Source organism: Buteo buteo, chromosome 5, assembly GCF_964188355.1.
Source record: "Buteo buteo chromosome 5, bButBut1.hap1.1, whole genome shotgun sequence".
Classification (NCBI taxonomy): Eukaryota; Metazoa; Chordata; class Aves; order Accipitriformes; family Accipitridae; genus Buteo; species Buteo buteo.
Genome location: NC_134175.1, coordinates 46,735,484 through 46,753,708, shown reverse-complemented (window position 1 = coordinate 46,753,708; position 18,225 = coordinate 46,735,484). Strand labels below are relative to the sequence as shown.

General features: G+C 36.6%; 1 protein-coding gene across 9 annotated transcripts in view; it reads left to right on the top strand.

Annotated features, from left to right (window-relative positions):
• The window catches only part of ZRANB3 (zinc finger RANBP2-type containing 3), a 53,507-nt gene extending 35,549 nt beyond the window's left edge, over window positions 1-17,958 (top strand). For 5 of the 9 annotated variants that reach the window (XM_075028926.1, XM_075028925.1, XM_075028927.1 and 2 more), the window contains 14 exons: window positions 174-302; window positions 1,690-1,809; window positions 2,442-2,561; window positions 3,083-3,262; window positions 4,743-4,895; window positions 5,547-6,015; window positions 6,996-7,199; window positions 7,724-7,812; window positions 9,305-9,406; window positions 12,062-12,204; window positions 13,648-13,791; window positions 14,656-15,049; window positions 16,333-16,464; window positions 17,049-17,958. In XM_075028926.1, coding sequence (XP_074885027.1) covers window positions 174-302; window positions 1,690-1,809; window positions 2,442-2,561; window positions 3,083-3,262; window positions 4,743-4,895; window positions 5,547-6,015; window positions 6,996-7,199; window positions 7,724-7,812; window positions 9,305-9,406; window positions 12,062-12,204; window positions 13,648-13,791; window positions 14,656-15,049; window positions 16,333-16,464; window positions 17,049-17,147 — 2,478 coding nt within the window. In that variant the 3' untranslated portion in view covers window positions 17,148-17,958. The remainder of the gene's footprint in view (window positions 1-173; window positions 303-1,689; window positions 1,810-2,441; window positions 2,562-3,082; window positions 3,263-4,742; window positions 4,896-5,546; window positions 6,016-6,995; window positions 7,200-7,723; window positions 7,813-9,304; window positions 9,407-12,061; window positions 12,205-13,647; window positions 13,792-14,655; window positions 15,050-16,332; window positions 16,465-17,048) is intronic. The other 4 variants (XM_075028929.1, XM_075028930.1, XM_075028924.1 and 1 more) reach the window with 4 other exon arrangements.
• The last annotated feature ends 267 nt before the right edge of the window (window positions 17,959-18,225 follow it).

Here is an 18,225-nt window from a genome sequence, read left to right as displayed (position 1 = left end):
TCCTTTCTGTCTTCCTTTCCCTTAGAGTTTGAATCCTACAGTTACTTTTAGCCAAATTTGATAGAGTTCTCAAAGGTACTCAGTTCCTAAACATTTCATGCTTGAAATGTACGTATTGAGGTAGAACATGCTTTATACTATGTATCTAACCACTAATCTCTCCTGCCAATTAGAATTTGAATACCACTTTTGCAGAGTGGGAGAAATTAATGAGAAATCTGAATTCAGATGCCACTGAAAGCCACTTTTCTGAAGTCATGAATCTAATCACACGCATGTATAAAGAAACAGCCATTGCCAAGGTAAGCGTGGAAGCCTTTTTTTAATATACTTAAAATACCCAGTGGTATTTTAAATCTCACATTGCAATGTGGAGAAACACTCTGTTTTTAGCTGCTATGTTCATGGAATAGGCTGAACCCCATTATAATGACCTGAGCTAAGTGTTAAAACTATTGCTGATTTAGATGTCCACCAAGCTGGCTGAGACTGTCCAGATGTAGTCTCCCAACAGCACTAAATGCGTCTTGCAGATTTAGGGATATACTGAAGGTGGATACTTCAGGGACATACCTGTGTGTCAGCAGCTGCTGCAGCTGACCCAGGATGGTACTGATGCAGCCCTTACGCAGACTGCATTCTGTCAGTACTGGTTCTCCCCATGGATAAATGTGGAAGAACAATCCCCTCTAGCTGGTCTCTTTCTGTTTTATCAGATGGGACCCCATGTTCTGTATTTCCTCCTGTAGTACTGTAGCTTAAGATATAAGGAAAAACAAGTTAATGACCAAAATCTTTTACATGCCAACTTTTTACCCTGCTATCAGACTTCATTATGCTAGCCTATTTTTAGAAAAGTATAGGAAAAAAAAAAAAGTTCTGGGTAAGAATCTGACCAACTCCTGCAAATTTTTTTCTCCGTCTTAAAAATATCACTGTGGTTCTCTTGCTGTTTCTTCCCCACTTTGCTAGTCCCTCCTCTCTGGTAATCCATTTCAAACAGAAAGTTGAAAGACAAAAAAGAGAGAAAAAAAGAAATCTGAGGACTGCTGCAGTGGGTATTGCATTAACCGTTGATCACTGATAAATTTCATTATTAACTGTCTTCGTTACTTTAATAGTTTTTGTAAAAGGTATTGAAAATTATATTTGACACAAAAGAATTCTATGAATGTTTAAATAGAGCAATATTTTATGATTACAGTATCATGAAAGTATCAAAATTATTCTTTCAGTTTTGATATATGGCGTTATGTGAGTGCAGATACAGAAGTTCTGATTAAACAATACCTTGTCCGTTTGAAATATGTTTGGGCAGAAATCAATTTTGTTTTTTCCAAATATGGCTTAAAACATCATATAATGATGTTGTAGATAAAACCCCTTTTAGTTACATCTTAATCTGGAAGAAGTGGCATGTAATTATGCAATCTTTTGAGGATAATTTTTTTTTTTCTTTCTGAAGGAATGAGATAGGTTTCTCAAAGACATAAATTTGTGGTATTTTTTAAACAAAATTAATTTGAATAATTTTATACTTAACTATGTTAGCGTTTGATAAAGTCTTAAATGGATAACAGAAAGTATGGAAATTTACCTTTTTATATTATTGAAATACATTGAAGTAAAAACTGTCTTTTTGAACGCTTTGTATGTCTTAACTAATGAAAACGCACTCTTTTACTCTAGGCAGGAGCAGTAAAGGACTATATCAAAATGATGCTTCAAAATGACAAACTGAAGTTTCTAGTTTTTGCTCATCACTTAAGCATGATTCAAGCCTGTACAGAGGCAGTTATAGAAAATAAGGTAATGATTTAACAAATGTTGTCACAAATTTAACTTCAGACTTTACAAATACTTATGAGCTGTGTTTGAATTCAGTAGATACTTTATGGTATGGTACTTTATTGAGTCAATGTTGTAGGCAGTTGTTTCCCAAGTTTTTCTGCCAATGTGCTTCTGTCTACATTTTTTTTTTTTTTTTTTTTTTTTACAGAACGCTATCATTTCACCTGAACATTTAATTCAAAGCAGTAAAAATGTTTGCAAACAACCTTCCTATTGTTTTGATCATGGACTCTCAACCATTGCTAGGGAATGGTGGCTAACTTTGCTATTTTATACTGTTATTATTTTGCAAATGCTTGGAATTTTAATAAATCATGTCAGGGAAAAAACAGATTCTTCTGCTGAGTATTCCATTTTAAGATCCCATGTTCGTTCTGTCTTCTCCTTTTGTAAACAGGGAACACTACGTCTAAACATCTCTAGATGGAGGCTTAATTGTAAATCAAAGGGCAAAAGAGTACTGATGCATCTCTATCCACGTGACAGAAATAGAACAGGTGTTTTCATATTTTCATTGGGGAACAAAGGATGATTGTGTTCAAAAATGGACACTGAAAATGTCATTTTGTCTCTATTATGGTATGTTACAGGTTCGCTACATACGAATAGATGGAAGTGTTCCTTCTGCAGAAAGAATACATCTTGTTAATCAGTTTCAGAAGGATCCTGATACTCGGGTTGCTATTTTGAGTATTCAGGCAGCTGGTCAGGTAGGACAAAAAAGAAAATATGTGAAATAAGAAACTTGAAGAATATAGGTACTAAAGTAATTGGTGACTGAAGTGATTTACTGAAGGCAATTTATCTTCATGCAATATGTCTTTTGTAGACTCATGTATTCATTTTTCTGCACTGATCGTGTTAACTGTTTTAAGACTCTGTTGAAATTACTTGAGCAAAATCAAGATAAGCAGCAGCATCTCATTCTTGGATAATTACTAAAACTTCATTTTCTCTAAAAATACCAGATTAATAAGAAATAAATGTTACTTTCATAACGAAAAGCAGTAGGTGGTCTTTGCACAATATTGAAGTGTTTTTTTTAATCTTACTTGTATCTATCTGAGGCCCAAGGAAGAAATCAGTGTAACAGGCCCATCTGCTGTCAAGGTGGTCCCTTTTATTTCCATATAAAAATGTCCTGTACAACCTTTAGCTTTCTTTTGCTTCAGATATTGGTCATTTGTGTGTGGAATCTTTTTTCTAAAATGCATCTACTTATTTTGTTTAGGGTTTAACTTTCACTGCTGCTACTCATGTTGTGTTTGCTGAATTATATTGGGATCCAGGCCATATTAAGCAAGCAGAAGACAGAGCACACCGAATTGGGCAGTGCAGTTCTGTGAATATTCACTTCCTTATTGCAAAAGGAACAATGGATACTCTTATGTGGGCAATGCTGAATCGCAAGGTATGTGTGGAATAGAACCAAATAATCAAGAACTCGCTATGTTTAAGATAGCACTTAAGCACATGTGCCAAATAACACACTTGCTTATCTGGAACACTCTCCTACTGTAAGACAAATTGATACACCTAGAATTGCTAATCATTAAAATGTCCATGTCTGTTCCAAATTAGTCTTCTCTAGCTTTTTGCTCTCCATTTAAGATCAAAGATAAGAAAGGTAACTTTCTGCTGAGATGAATGGGATGGTTCACATCTACAGGAGATCATTTTTTTATCTTCTTTCTAGCTTTTTATTGCTCTGGTTGTTCAGTTTACAATTTTAAGTTTTTTTCCACAACAATAACAGCTAGAGTTTGTTGGCTTTGGTTTTGGTTGTTTTTTTTAACTGGGTGGATGTTGTGCCTTACTAAACTTCATTTCTGAGAGGAAGATGCATTCTCAAATAATTCTTCTTCATCAGACACAAGATTACAGTAATCTTATCTTCTGTTGCTATTTTCCTCAAATATTACCCAGTCCTTGTTAGGAGGAGTAATTCTGTCCTGCTTTCTTTCCTTACTTGGAAGATCTCTGAGAGTTCACAGGACTAAGAAAAAATAATTTGGCTGTTTTGCTTTTGTGACCTTTTTGCCACCTTTGATACCATTGTTAGTGTCTTGTTTTTAGAACTGACGTGTGTTTGTATTCTGTCAGCTCTTGTTTTCTGACACTTCCAGAAGTGTCAACATAGAAAGAACTGCCTTTTAAACTCTAGTTGTCAGAATTGCTTGAGATTGTGGCTACACAGGATTTCTTCTGATGCAAATGCCAACTTATAGTTGTTGTTCCTGCATTTGGCTGCCCCTGTGTTGTAGAGGTGCAATTGTTTGTGTCCATACAGTTAGAGGAGATAACCTTTTGTTTTGTTTTGTTTGCCAATATATTCCTCTCCTGCTGAAAAGTAATCACAGCTTAAAGAATCTAGGTACTGCAAACTGTGTTTGACATTCAGTTGGGGAATGAAACTCCGCATTCTAATTCCTGTAGGTACTTCTGAAAAAAATCTCAGCCAGTCCAGTGCATTAGAAGTCTCTTTAAACATGGCACAGATGGGTCTCAGTAATTCACCAACAATTTACCGTACAAGAGTTCTGTCACTAAACTGCTTCTTTCAATTAGTTCTGCCTTTGTTTCCACATGCCAAGCAAAAGGTGTAAAGGCTGTAAGAGGTGTACACAATGTATATATTGTCTTTTAACTTCAATAAATACTGACATTTTTTATGTACCTTTTCACACATTGTAGTGTGTTAAATATGCTAATTACTGTTATTCTTGCAGAAATGGCTGCTGGAAGAGGAACAGTTTTAATCACTTAAGTTATTTTGAATTATTGCAGAGTTTCTTACTTTGCAAATGGTGATTTAAGTTTGCAAGGGAAGCAAATTGTTTGTTCCAAGATGTGAATTTCTTGGAAACTTCATGCAAGTTGTCTTTCTGCAGGCCAAAGTTACAGGCAGCACCTTGAATGGCAAGAAAGAGAAAATGCAGGCTGATGAAGGTGATAAGGAGAAATGGGATTTTTTGAGTTTTGCTGAGGCCTGGACCCCAAATGAAAGTCTAGAAGATCCCAAAAATGAACTTCTGTTTACGCATGTAAGACTCAAAACTTAGGTTTTTCTGTTTTCTTTCATTTAAAAACATTACAACTATTGTTCACTTAAGCATTCCGTGTACTGCAGACTTTACTAATGGAGAAACACTAAATAAGTGGGAAAAAGTAATGTAAATTCCATTTTAAAAAATAGGTGAAGTTGGGGAAAGTGCTCTGCTGGGTATAAATGTCATCTACAGGCTTCCGATGTGTGCTTTTGTTATGTTTAGGTGACTGACCCACCCTCAGAGTCAGATAAGACCAAGTAATTTCTGTTTAAATTAGAGCTTTATTAGCTGACCTGAATTTAATTGGCTGTTATTTTAAAAACTATGTTTAAAAGCCTCTCCTTGTAACAAGCATCATCAAAAAAGGCACATAGCATACCAGTTCTGTGCATTTGTTTTCTGATAGTGCTATTTCGGAATTTTCCTGAGAATATTGAAAATACTTTTCACAAAAAAGAAGAGGTATGTTGAATTGCTCTTTCTGCTAGCTGTTTGTTCTTAAAGAAAGATACCTTTTGTTTCCATCTTCAAACTAAAAATAGCTTCTTGTATTACAGGGTAATATTAATGGAGAAAAATAATAATTTTAACAGCTGCTGGTGCAGTAATTATCAGCAGTGTTTATGTTTCTTTCCCCTTTCCTAGTTTGAAAAGGAAAGACAGCATGACATACGTTCTTTCTTTTCCCCAAAAACCTCCGCTGAGAAGAAACGCAAAATATTTTCTGCTAATGAATCATTACATAATGATTCGGAATCTTCTGAAGTCACAAAAGAAGACAATGCAGAGAAGAGCAATGAAAATGTGGATTCCACAACAATAAGTGATGTGGATACGATTTCTCATGAAAGTACCTGTGAACGTGAAGCTAAAAGAGCAAGAAGCATAAGTGGATCTACTCCAGTCAACTCCAGTAAGAAAAAGAAAAAATCTTTGACTGGAAAAAAGCCCTCTTTGTTTTCAGAAAAATACAACGAAGTCTTTCCTTGCGGTTTAAATACTCCAAACAAAAGTACGGCTTTAAATAAAGTTTGGCACTGTAGTGTTTGCACTTACAGCAATAGTGAATTGCTTCCTTACTGTGAAATGTGCAATTGCCCCCAAAGCAGTAATGGTAAGTAATGTGTGCTGCAGAGAAAAATATGCATTTTTTGTTTCATTTGTGATTAGTTTCAGAAAATACAGTATTTTTGCATATACGAATATACACAAATCGAGGCAAAATATGAAGAATGGTGTCTTTATGTGAACAGATACCTGTTAAGTGATCCTTCTTAATTTTGCTTTCCCCAAGGATCTTTTACATGATTCTAATTTAAACAAATGGAAAATTCAGATAAATGTTAACAGGATATGAATTCAGTGAGGAAGAATATATGCTCAGTTTTCTTTGCAGCAAATGTAGCTTTCCTTTTCCTTGAGGTTTATGGTTATTCTGAATCAAATTAAATGGCAAACTTTTTCTCTACCTATCAAAACTAAATGATGTGGTATAGATGTTTTATTAACTTGGGTATTGTGTATTTGTTATGAGAGACATTACCTGGAAAATATGGCACTTCTTGCTCCAGCAGGTTAGAGTAGATGTCTTTTATTAAATTTATTTCACTTATCTGGAAATCTAATAAAACATTTTTATAAATTTTTATAAATCTATCCCCATATTTGCCATTTCAATCCAATTTCAAATAAGGTTCTTTTTCTTTATTTATTTTATTTAAGTCTCTGTGCTTGTTCAAGTAAGGACAACTTCTGAATTTCACAGGTATAGATCAATGCCTGGAAAACTACTTTGTGTGTTTATAGTATACAATAACTGTACATAATACGGAATTGCCAACTGCATTATTTATTGCATATATTTTGACATTAAGCAGGGTGCATGAATCAGCATAAATGGAAAACTTTGTTCCATGTGTTTATTCTCCTAATATTAAAGGTAGCTCCAGTTTCCTAGGTGGTTGCAACATTAGAAAATAAGATGCAATTGCTTTGTATTTCAATTACATAGTCTTGTCTCCAGGTATGTATTGATTAGGTTCCTGTTTGTACAGGTAGCATAAATAATTGCTTTTTCTGTTTCTTTATCTATAGCTGAGGGAAATCGTGACGCTCCCATGAGCGAAACTGAGGAGGATGTTTCAAAGGACTCCGGAAGAAACGAAGAGAGAGCAGAGTGCAATGCTGAAGACAGAAGAGAAGATTTTGCGGAATTGGTGACCCAGCAATCTGTTGAAATCAGTGAACAAGAAACTGTTGAAATTGAAAATGAAGAAAGTGAAAAAAAGCATGGAGAAGGTAAAGCGGGGCTCCTATGAAAGAAAGATTATATCCCATTGCAAAACTATATTAAATGCCTCTGGCATGAAAAATAGCTTTTTAAATAAAAACCTATACAATTGAAAGATAGAAGTACATACAGTAGCACATGATTTTCTTGTTCTAGCCTGGGATGTTTATTGAATTTTGATGATGGATAAATCCAGCCTTTCCATACAACTCCTGAAGCAATACAGAGTTTTTGGCTGACTTAAGAACTATGTCAAACTAGCAGCTGTGAACCTGTATAGTCTTATTGAAACTTATGATGGCATTTACTTTTGTTCAGGACAGCCACAGGCAAAACAGGTGATAGGTAATTCAGGAGAAACACAAAAAGAAAATACACAAATATCTTAATAACTTGCTGCTTGAGCTGTGTATCTTACTGTGTTGTTCTGGAATTAGATACATGTATAATATTATTTTAAATGTCTGAGTAGACTGAATGAAATGAATGAAGAGGAGAACTTTAATCTCAACATTTTTTTTCTTTATTGGAGATGCAGATAAATCAGAAATGTTTGAATTATATGATGGGCTTATGTTTTGTGCAAGCAGGAATACTGATAGAATTCACCTATATACAAAGGTAAACCTGAAATACACATGTTTATTATGATTTTAAAATTACAAAGTAAAATGTTGTCCTATGAAATATGTATATATACTTTCATTTGTTATACTTTATACATAAAGACCAGTATTTTTGTTGAAATGTACAAAATTTAGCTAGTTTATAATTCTAGTTCTTTTTCTCAGGGGAATTAGGTAATAATTCCCTAGATATGTAACTTCTAACACTTCTCGTAGCTTACAAAATGGGGCTAATACATTAGATGTATGCTCAGATCATCTGTTAGAAATGCAAGTGATAGTTGTTTAAGATTCCTTTTTTTTATTGTAGTGTCTTATCACAAAATATTTTTCATAGAAGAACATTCAAAATTAAAATAAAAATGACAGTGAATTCTGACAGACTAAGTAAGTAAAATATTGTCACCACATTTTCAGAAAGCTAGGTTTTGGTGCTGTGTATAAGTTAGTAACTTCCTGAATAAAACACATTATTATTAATCTGCAATGGTAATGGGAGTACAGAAACTAGCAGTTGGTAATTTTCCAGGTCATTTTTCAAGGGGGAATGAGGACTTTGCAATTCCTTCTTTCAAGGGTTAGAAAAGTTCACTGAGAAGATTTCTTCAAAGCTGGTGAATGAGTCAGTGTATTCAGGTGCAACTGCAAAGCATCACAAATAACTGAGAGCAATTCTTTGAGATAATACATTTTCATTAGGCTGATACAGCTGGGAAAAAGTCAAAGAGAGTGTCCTCTTGTATCTGAAAACTTGTTTAATATACTTAAAATATACACTGCTTCCTAGCTTCACACATTTTACTCAAAGATGCATTTTGGATGGTATTTGGGCAACTGTATATTGGTCTGGGTTGTTTTTGGCTTGGATTAGAGTTTCATTATGCCAGATACTGCACAAAATCTTTCTGCTGAACGATGAGACACCGGGGAATTCTGCTTTGATTCCTTCTCTCAAATGATTGTGAATCATCAGTAAGTTCCTGGGTCATATGTACTCACTGGGACAACTTGTTCCTTAAAAATTAAGTGGAGGAGAACTTGTTTAGACATTTTTTAAAAAAAAGGTTAAGTATAATAAACAATGCTCTATTCAAGACTCTGATTTTCAATTTTAATGAAGTGACATTCTCCCATCTACAGTCATTCATTTCCTTTTGGAAATTCAGTCAAGAGGATTATAATTTCAGTTTCTTAATTTAAGGCAGTGTGTGTCTGAAATATTTGCAAAGAAAAAAATTCAAATATTTTCAGAGCAAAAATTTTTACCCTGTTTACTTTTAGATATATTAACGTGAATCATATTTCTTGTATCTGTGGTATTATACATCTGTGGCTGGTTTGGTTTTGTTTTTTTTTTTTTCCTGGAAAAATCTTACCATGAGGAACTAAATTTAGTAGGAAGGGAAGATAATTCACTTGAAACAGATGATTTTTTTTTCTAGATTGTGCTACATTGCATCTGTAAACAAAACTGTTTGCTTGTCTAGGATGGTGAACCACTGAATCATAATTTCATTCCATTGGACATACAGCTGGATAACTGGGAGGATTTACCAGAGACTTTTCAGCATAAACAAAATCGTTCATTGGTAAGAAATCCTACTGGCACAGTAATATAATACTTAATACGGAGGGCTTTGACTTTTTTTTTTTTTTTTTTTTTTTTTAAATAATTGCAGAACGCTTCCGGGCCTTGGGATCTAGGCACAGTTTCATCAATGCAAGCAAATCTTATAAATGTTGATGTGAATATTAATTATGCAGTCTGTTACTTTGGCAAATTATCATGCCTCCTGTTAACATTTTGGTAGATAGAATCAACCAGGCATCATTTAATTTATCATTTACAGGATTAGTAACTAACATTCATAAGTCAACAAAATAGCATTTTAAAGGTTATGAATTAAACGGGGCACATTATGTGAATAAGAATGTGCTAGATTGTATCAGAGCTGCAGTTCTGAGCAGGTCTCCACTCTCACTTCTTCCTTTGGTCTTCTAACAATTTTCAAAGCAGTGTAGGGCACAGCTCCACTGAGACGTGTAGCTTCAGTTAATTCAGTAATAAAGATCCCATTCATAATGGTGTTTGAGGAGAACATTAACACTGTAAACCCTTACTCAAGTAAGGAAATGCAGAATTTAAATTGGATGTGCAACATTATCTGCTTAACATAGTTTTCTTAACTGTTTTTCTCCATTTAAAGAGAAATATAATTTGGAAAATCAGATTCTCTTGCGTAGGAACAAAACTGATTCTTTTTGGTAGGTTCTCCAGCAAGATTGGAACTTAAATTTGTAAGACAGATACCTGACTGATTCAACCAACAGTTTTGTAAAGCAGCTAATGGGTGGGTAACAAATGTTGCCAGAGGATTTCAAATCTATTTGCTAGACTGAAAAGACAAGTTAAGAATTCCATGTTTGTGGGCAGGGTGTGGCACTGCCTTATGGAACTTCCTGTCCTGCAGCCTTCTCCTCTAGATTAGAAGATCCATATTAGTAAATGTTCCCAAAAAGAATCAAGGAAATACCTTGTTTCTGTTTCCATTATATCCTGCCATTTCATTGACTTCTTTCTTGCTGCTCCAACTCTGAGGAAGTGAGACTCATCTGTACACTTTGACGTTTGCCATGTAAAAATACTCACAGGAGAAAAAGAAAATCATTGCCATGTTGTCATCTTGAAGTATGGAAGTTTGTTTCTGGATAAAGCTGAAGTCACAATTAAATCTCTACTGCACAATGTATTTACTCATCCCATGGTCCGTGTTCAGAAACAGTGTGATACTGACTGCTATAGGTAGTCCATGAGGGAAAGAGGGGAAAAATGGAATGGAAGAAAACCTACAACCCAATCCACTTGTTCAGTTGTCATATTCTTACTCCCATTTATTTTCTGTTGTAGAGATGAGGGTGGGGTGAAATAGTTTTTTGCCTACACGCATCCTAAAGCAAGCAGCCATGTTATAAATTCTAAATTTCTATGTAGGAACAGTTTTTCCTTCACTTCCTCACTGTCCTGTGGTTATAGTTGTTACAGAAACCAGTTAATCATACCAGTCCTGTTAGTTTACAGCATCAAAGTTTTGGGGTTTGGTTTTTTTTGTGGCTTCCCAGCCTGTAAAAAAATATTAGATTCAGTACCAGAAATTATGTTCTTCTGAGCCTCTTTATTTTATTATACTTTCAAATTCTAAATGCAAAATAAGGAAAGGTGATCAATATTATGCTATGTTCTCAATTGTCATTCTGGAATACTTTGTTAAACAGTTCATCAGTTTTTCCTCAGGATCCTGTGGCTGTGTCAATTTGAGATTACTGTGAATTGCAGGTTAAGCTGCTCAAAACTGTTGCCCTTTGACTATTTTGATGGTAAAGTATGTCTCTACTTGCTAGTCAGATCTTTGTGTGCCACACTGAAATGCCACAGAAAAGAGGATGGCAGTATTGCCATAAAAACAGATGCGTAATTAAGATAATTTGGTGATCTGATTTTCATGTCATTAACTGCTAATTTACTATAATTTTATCACGTATGTTTTTCTGACACTGTATTACTGTAAAGGAATATAATGACCTCAAAGCAAGTACGTTGGTGATTCTGTTAAAATTTTACAAGTTGCAAAACTTTCGTGAGAAGTGGTCTAATACCTAGTTGAATTGAACAACTCTTCAGTTCACCTGTAGCTAAACTGACATTACGGGCTGTACACTACAGATTGTTAATCCAGTGTTAAGCATGTATCGGAAGGTTAGAGGGAAGAAGAAAGGTTGTCTGTAAACCCAATTACAAATGCGGTTCAAGAAATGGGACTGAACTTTCCTTTTCTGAGAGGCCTGCTGCAACAGGGAGAACGGCTGCTCTAAGAAGAAAACTCTCTTGCATGTCTGTTTTTCCCACCAACAAAGTCTTGATTACACAAGAAAGGTTTGCCTGAGGCTTTATCAAGAAACCTTTCTCCTATCGCTACAACTCAGATCAGTAAAGGCCATTTCTGGCCTTATTTTTACCTTCTGGATCAACTCACCTATCATAGCAAAACCATTGTTTTAGACAATGCCAAAGCTGTCAGAGTTCTTCAGCAGGTGAGGGTTGGGGGTTGCAGCTTGTATGAAAAATGATTTGAAGGGATCATTTCGGATAATACCATCTGTTTTCATCCAGTTTTGAATGTATTAATTCATAGCACGTAGTTCTGTGTAATGCCTGTCATGCTGCTGACAAAAGCATTCTTTACCAGATACTAAGGTTTGTGAAAGAATGGAATCGTCTAACAGCAATGAAACAGAAGATTATCAGAAAAAGTGGTCAGATATTTTGTAGTCCTATTCATGCTGCAGAGGAGTTGTCTAAAAAGCAGCCAATGGTCAGCAGCACAAAAAGGTATGTGGTTTTTAATTTTTCTTCCTCTTACTAATTGCTGCAGGAAGTTTGATATATTTAATGTAACTTTCAGTGGAATGATGCTGAGACTGTAAACTGGTTGTTCGATGATTGCTTGTCGCATAGTGACAAACATAGGCAACCAAGCACTGCAGTAAATCTGTTGGAATGAAAATGTCTGCTTCCCTGTCCGGCACTGTGCTGCATTCAGCAGCTGTTCTGGCTTTCCTGCGCTGCATGTTTAAACATCTGGAACTTGCCGGAGGTTTTTGAGGAAAAACCATGACCTCTGGCACTCAAAAGAAAAGTAAGGTCAAAGAATCTTGTTGTTTTCCCCACCTGGAAGCAGCAATAAATCATTAGTTGCCATCAGTGATATAATGCTTTATTCATAATTCACAGCCTACTCCAAGCCTTTCTGATACTCATTTTTATTTAAGCAATTCTGTTCTCTGTGGATGATATTTCTCAAAACTATTGTTTTTCTTGCTGGGTGTCACTGAAACGGGCTAGTGTTTAATCCTTGTTAAAATCTAATTTACCTTTTTTCCACTGCCTTTCCTTCCTCTCTTACACTATCTTCCCTGACAGACATTTGCAGCTTCAGGGTTGTCATTGCTTTCCACAAAACTTCTCATGCGTACAGGTTAACTCACCAAGGTGCCTCTGCAAACAGTCTATAAACTTTTTATTCCTCTCAGTCCCTACTGTTAAATTCTCCAGGGTGACTATTTTGGCTGTAGGCAAGAATTCAAGTAAATAAATAGTTTGTAATTCCAGTAACATAAGGAGAAGCAGCAGGTAGTAAGTGTTTCTGAACCTGTTGACTGATTGTTTCCTTCCATAAAAGTAGGAAAGATCTAACTGTGAACCATGTTAGAAAATCTACTGTAACCTACAGGTCTTCTAAGGTACTACATAGGATTTGGCATATGCATAGTACAGAGACGTACGCTTATGAGAAATTGTCTGAATAGTGGTTTTTTGGAAGAATGATCAGAGTAAAGGGATTTTAAGTTTTACTTGAGCAGTGCTGTTTCGTGTGTTTTCACATTACAATAAAGAAGTGAGTGCAAACATAACCGACAGAGCTTGTAAACTTCCTGTATTAGCTAGAGTATCAGTGAGACTTCACCTAACTGAACCAAAATGGCTTTCAGATTTCATTGTCAGGCAATATCAAACTGCTTTTGTTTTCATATAGCTATATACAAAACAACTTATCTGTTTGCTGCTTAGAGCTGAATCTGGTTTTAGAAAAAGGAATGTAATATGGAAGTATTATGAAGTATGTTTTCCCAGCCTTTATTCATTTCTCACCCAGGAAATGAGGGATGCTTTACGAGAACACGCCATATCAATCTTGCTGCAGCAAAGGCTGAATATTCTTTGAGGGAGATTGTTCCCTTTGTAGTTTATTGACAGAATTTTGAATTATTCTAGGTACGTGACCAAGGAGGATGTAGCAGCAGCCTCACTTAGCAAAGCTAGGAGCAGTGGGGGCAGCGTTCGCCTCATCTCGAAAGAAAGCGGGGTTTGTCTAAAGAATGAAAATGCTTCTATTGAACAATTGGGTCATTCCACAAAGTAAGTTTATTAATGCAATAAGGTGATTAAGCTGTTTCTCCCAAGATTTTTTTTAAGGTAGCAAAATTATTTCCTATGAGTGTTTACCTTGCTGAAGTACAGTGTTTAGATAAGAAACTTGCTGTAGTGCTAATGAGTATGTTTTATTCTTACAACAATTTACACCCGTTGTCTGCTGATACAGCTGTTAACTAACAGTCTAATTAAAATGAAACAAGAAAACAGTTACATGATTCAGTTAAGGAAAAAAGGTTAGCTCAGGCCTGCTTGTGAGGTCAACAGCAAATTGGGGACACCAAGTTTTCCTCTATTCTGCCTCAGAATTTAGAAAAAGGGAAAAGAACATGAAAATTCTAGACAGAAAATGCCCTTTTAAAAAATTTATTAAACAAGCAGTGTGTATCCTGCCTGGAGGTAAGCCTTGTTTAGAGTAGGAGACTGCTAGGTAGCTGTGAAAGTTGTGTGGAGAAATCAGGGTGTTTTCTTTGACTTTTTACTTCTGTTAAAGAGAGGGCTGAAATGTTTTACATTTATATGTGTACACACCTGATAGAAGCCACTGTTTCTTTATACATACAGCATTGTTTCAGCTAATAATTTAGTGTACATGTGTAAATGTAGTAAGATGTGCAAAAGAAAAATCTGTTATATTGTCAAATTTTGTTTAAATGGAAACATAAACCAAATAGATGATTGCACTGTGCAGGTATCAATCTGAGCAAGATTAAGATACTATTTCAACTGAAATTGGTATTTCAGAGCATAAAAGATATCTAATGGAAATATACAGTGCATAAAAACCCTACTGAACTGTTTGCTGAATACCTCCTTTATTAACAGCTGCACTTCCTCCCCGGCAAACAGGTTGCTTCCAGAAAATGGAAAAGGCCCGTCAGTTCCTCATGCAGAGAAGACTGAAGCTGACGGCTCCTCCCTATCCAAAGGCTATTTGCAAGCCTTGGACAGCCAAGGGAACCCACTCTGTCTCAGCTGTCAACAGCCAACAGCTCAGCTTGAGCCAGGCAGCCAGGCCCGTGCTTGGGACACACGATTCTGCTCTCATGCCTGCCAGGAGGACTTCTCAATTCGCTCTAGTCAGAGCTACCTTAGGACTAAAGTATTTGAAATTGAACACGGTGTTTGCCAGTTTTGTAATCAAAACGCCCAGGAGCTTTATCTCAGCATCAGAGACGCGCCCAAGAGTCAGCGTAAGAAACTTCTGGGGAGTTCTTGGATGTCTCACCTTCCACTTGGGCAGGTAATGGTACTGGTCTTTAAGCAGTAACAGCTCCTCTGTGTGTTCCTGTAGCAGATAGATAGTTCAGAGAAATCCAAAATATTCTTCTTACAGGTTGAAGGTCAAAGGTTAACCTAGCACCAACAACAGAATAAGAAAAACCAAAATCCTAAACACAAAAAAACCCAGGGTCTTCTAACACATTTTTTCATTGCTGAAAGGCATAGGCATCGGAATTCAGATTCCTTAGGGGTGTGGATATTGCAGCCAGATTTACTTGAAATGCACTTTATTAACATAGTTTATGGTTATGGAACAATTTAAGAATGGAGGTAGTCTAGTAGTATTAGGTTATTCCTACTTTGCAGAATGTTTGGTAGGAGCTTAACAAAAGCCAGTTGTCACAGCTCCTCTCAGTATCACCTCAAAATGCATTACAAACAACCACCATTCTTCGTGGTTGTGATTGCTTCTTCACTGACTTGAAGGCAATGGAGCAGGGAGGGAGAACATTCCTGCATAAAGTGGTATTTTTATTCAGAAACTAAAATGCTATTTCATTTTCTGCTGCAAAGTTGAAATTTGGCTTCATAAGGTACTGGTTCTAAATTGTTTAAATAAATTCTGCAGACACCCATTGAAACTTGCAGAAGAAAAAGTAATCTTCTGTCACTTGTCATATGCGTGGGATCAGCTTTGTTGCTTGCACCTTTTTAAAATAAGGTGATGCACATCTGAAAGACTCGGATGGGAATTCTTGTGGACTGGGGGTATCTTACACCCTGCTGAGCAAACACAACTCCATGTTAATCCTTAGCTTTTTGAGAGCTGATGTAGGGTTTTGTCACCTACAGTTTCTCAATGCTTGCTATTATAATTACCACTGACGTGACCAAAAACTTAAATGACAAACACCTAGTTAGAGTCTTTAATTTTTGTGATGGGACTATAGCTGTTGCACTCTATTTGTGTGTATTTAATATCAGCACTTGATGATAAAATGGCATCAAAGTATAACTTACTGTACCAATCCAGAAAACTGAACCTTTCCTTCTGTCTTCCCTTGATCCACTGCAATGTGCTTTAGCATACTGCAGGCTAGGTGAAAATATGCTAAGGGAAGTTACAGTTGTTTGCTTGTCCAGTGGGAGTAACAAAAAAATGCTGAGGCTTACTTTCTTTCTCTCGATGAAAACTATAAATAGCTACTTCTCTGAATTATTTCTTGTTCTTACAGTAGGACGTACGTGTAGGTCAGAAGGAATATCTAACGTTTCCAATGTCATGTCCTTTGTTCACTGCAGTTGAATGAAATAATAACAAACCCGACAGAAGGCCAGTTCTGGCAGGTAGACCATATCAAGCCTGTTTACAGTGGAGGAGGACAGTGCTCCCTGGAAAACCTCCAAACCCTGTGTACGGTCTGCCACAGAGAGGTCAGTCCCGTACCGTCAGAAATCCTCACCCTCACAGGGAAAATGTTGTGGAACGTGCACCAGGGCGGTACTTAACTGCATCACGGAAGTATTTTGGGCGCGGGGGCCCCTAGAGGTAACATAGCCTGACCCCGGGCTCGGAGCAGGTTGCTCAGCACCACCCTGCACGGTCCTGCACCGTCTGACCCCCACCCTGGTCAGTGCCTCCCCCGCTCAGGGTGAAACCTCCTCCCGTGTCCAGCCGGGGCTCTGGCAGGGCTGCCTTGTGCCCCTAGGGAGGGCCTGGCTCCTGCCCCCCCTTTGGCAGTAGAAGACCGTAAGGGGCTTCTTCCTCAGCCCTGTTGTCTCCGGCAGAACAACCCCTGTGCTCTCCATCCCATACAGGGAAGATGGAAAGGTAGCATTAAACTGTTACAACAGTTTCCTCAGGATTTGGGAAAACGTCACCGTAATAAATGTGCATTTTATTACGTTGTCTCCTGCAAAATTAGACTGAAGTTTAACTGTGGGTTAATGCTTTCCATTGCGCACGCTGTTGCCAAGTAACAACACTTACTGAGCAGACCTGTCTTTCTCTTTTGCAGAGAACTGCAAAACAGGCGCAGGAAAGAAGCCAGATGAAGAGACGTTCTTTAGCTACAAAGTACGGCTGTGATATCACAAAATTTCTTGTGAAAATGTAAAATGCAAAATGTATTCAGTTACACTGTAAGTCAGAAACCAGTACATAGTTCTCCTTGTGCCCTGATTTAAAAAAAAATCCTTGTAGTCTATCATGCTGTTGGTAGAGGGAAGAAAATACAGAAGTAAAACCAAGAAATCATTTATAATAGTTGATTGTCAGAGAGCCTTGGGTGAGCGCATCCAAGGTACTTGATCATGGTTATATTTTTGTGACCCTGTGGTTTAAAGCTAAACTCCTGCATGTAACCTTAATGCGATTTTGAAGCATTACTATTTCCCTATTAGTGCATCGTTACAGCTGCAAGAATTTGAAGAAGTTCTGTTGAAGCTTCTGTTGGTCTTACAGGGTTCAGTTGTAGTGGGGACATTATGGACCAAGAAGATTTCTTATTTGAATTCTTTTCTTTGTTCACATATCAAAATTGCTGGAGAAAGACGCAGGCTCTGATATCTGTTATGACAAAAATAGCACAAGTGCGTGGTTTGTCTCTTCTAAAACTGTCTTACACCGTTCTGATCAGCCATGAAAGGCCTACTGTTGGCATTGGGCCTAACTTACAGGACTTTGGCATTTAGAATTAATGTCTATTGAAATTGTGTTTTATTTAAACCAGCTTGTATTAAAAACTTATTCATGAAAGGAACAGTAACTATTACCCATTATCTCACCAAAGGTAGGTTCTGGGAAATGCTACAGTTGCATTCTCCTTAACAGGGCTGTAGAGATGCTGGTTGGTTTGGGCTGTTCATGTGGCTTTCTTTACGGTTACTTCAAATAAATACATTTCTCTCTTTCCTGGTGGTATTCTTTTTTTTTATGCTTTATCTGTCTCTCCCCCACCCTTTGAATGCTGTAAAGGCAGAATTAAGTTCATAGAGCATATCTGTACACTACACCTCTTTTTCTGAAAATACGTGACTGCAATTTCAAGTACATCTAGATAAAATAAGCTGAAATGCTTTCTGGGTTATCCTTCTGAGAAAAATTCTTTAAGACCTTAAACATTCTTTTGCTCAGTTAAAGATTTAAGACAAGGTAGTGTCATGACCACACCATTTCCTGTAGAGTGAAACTAA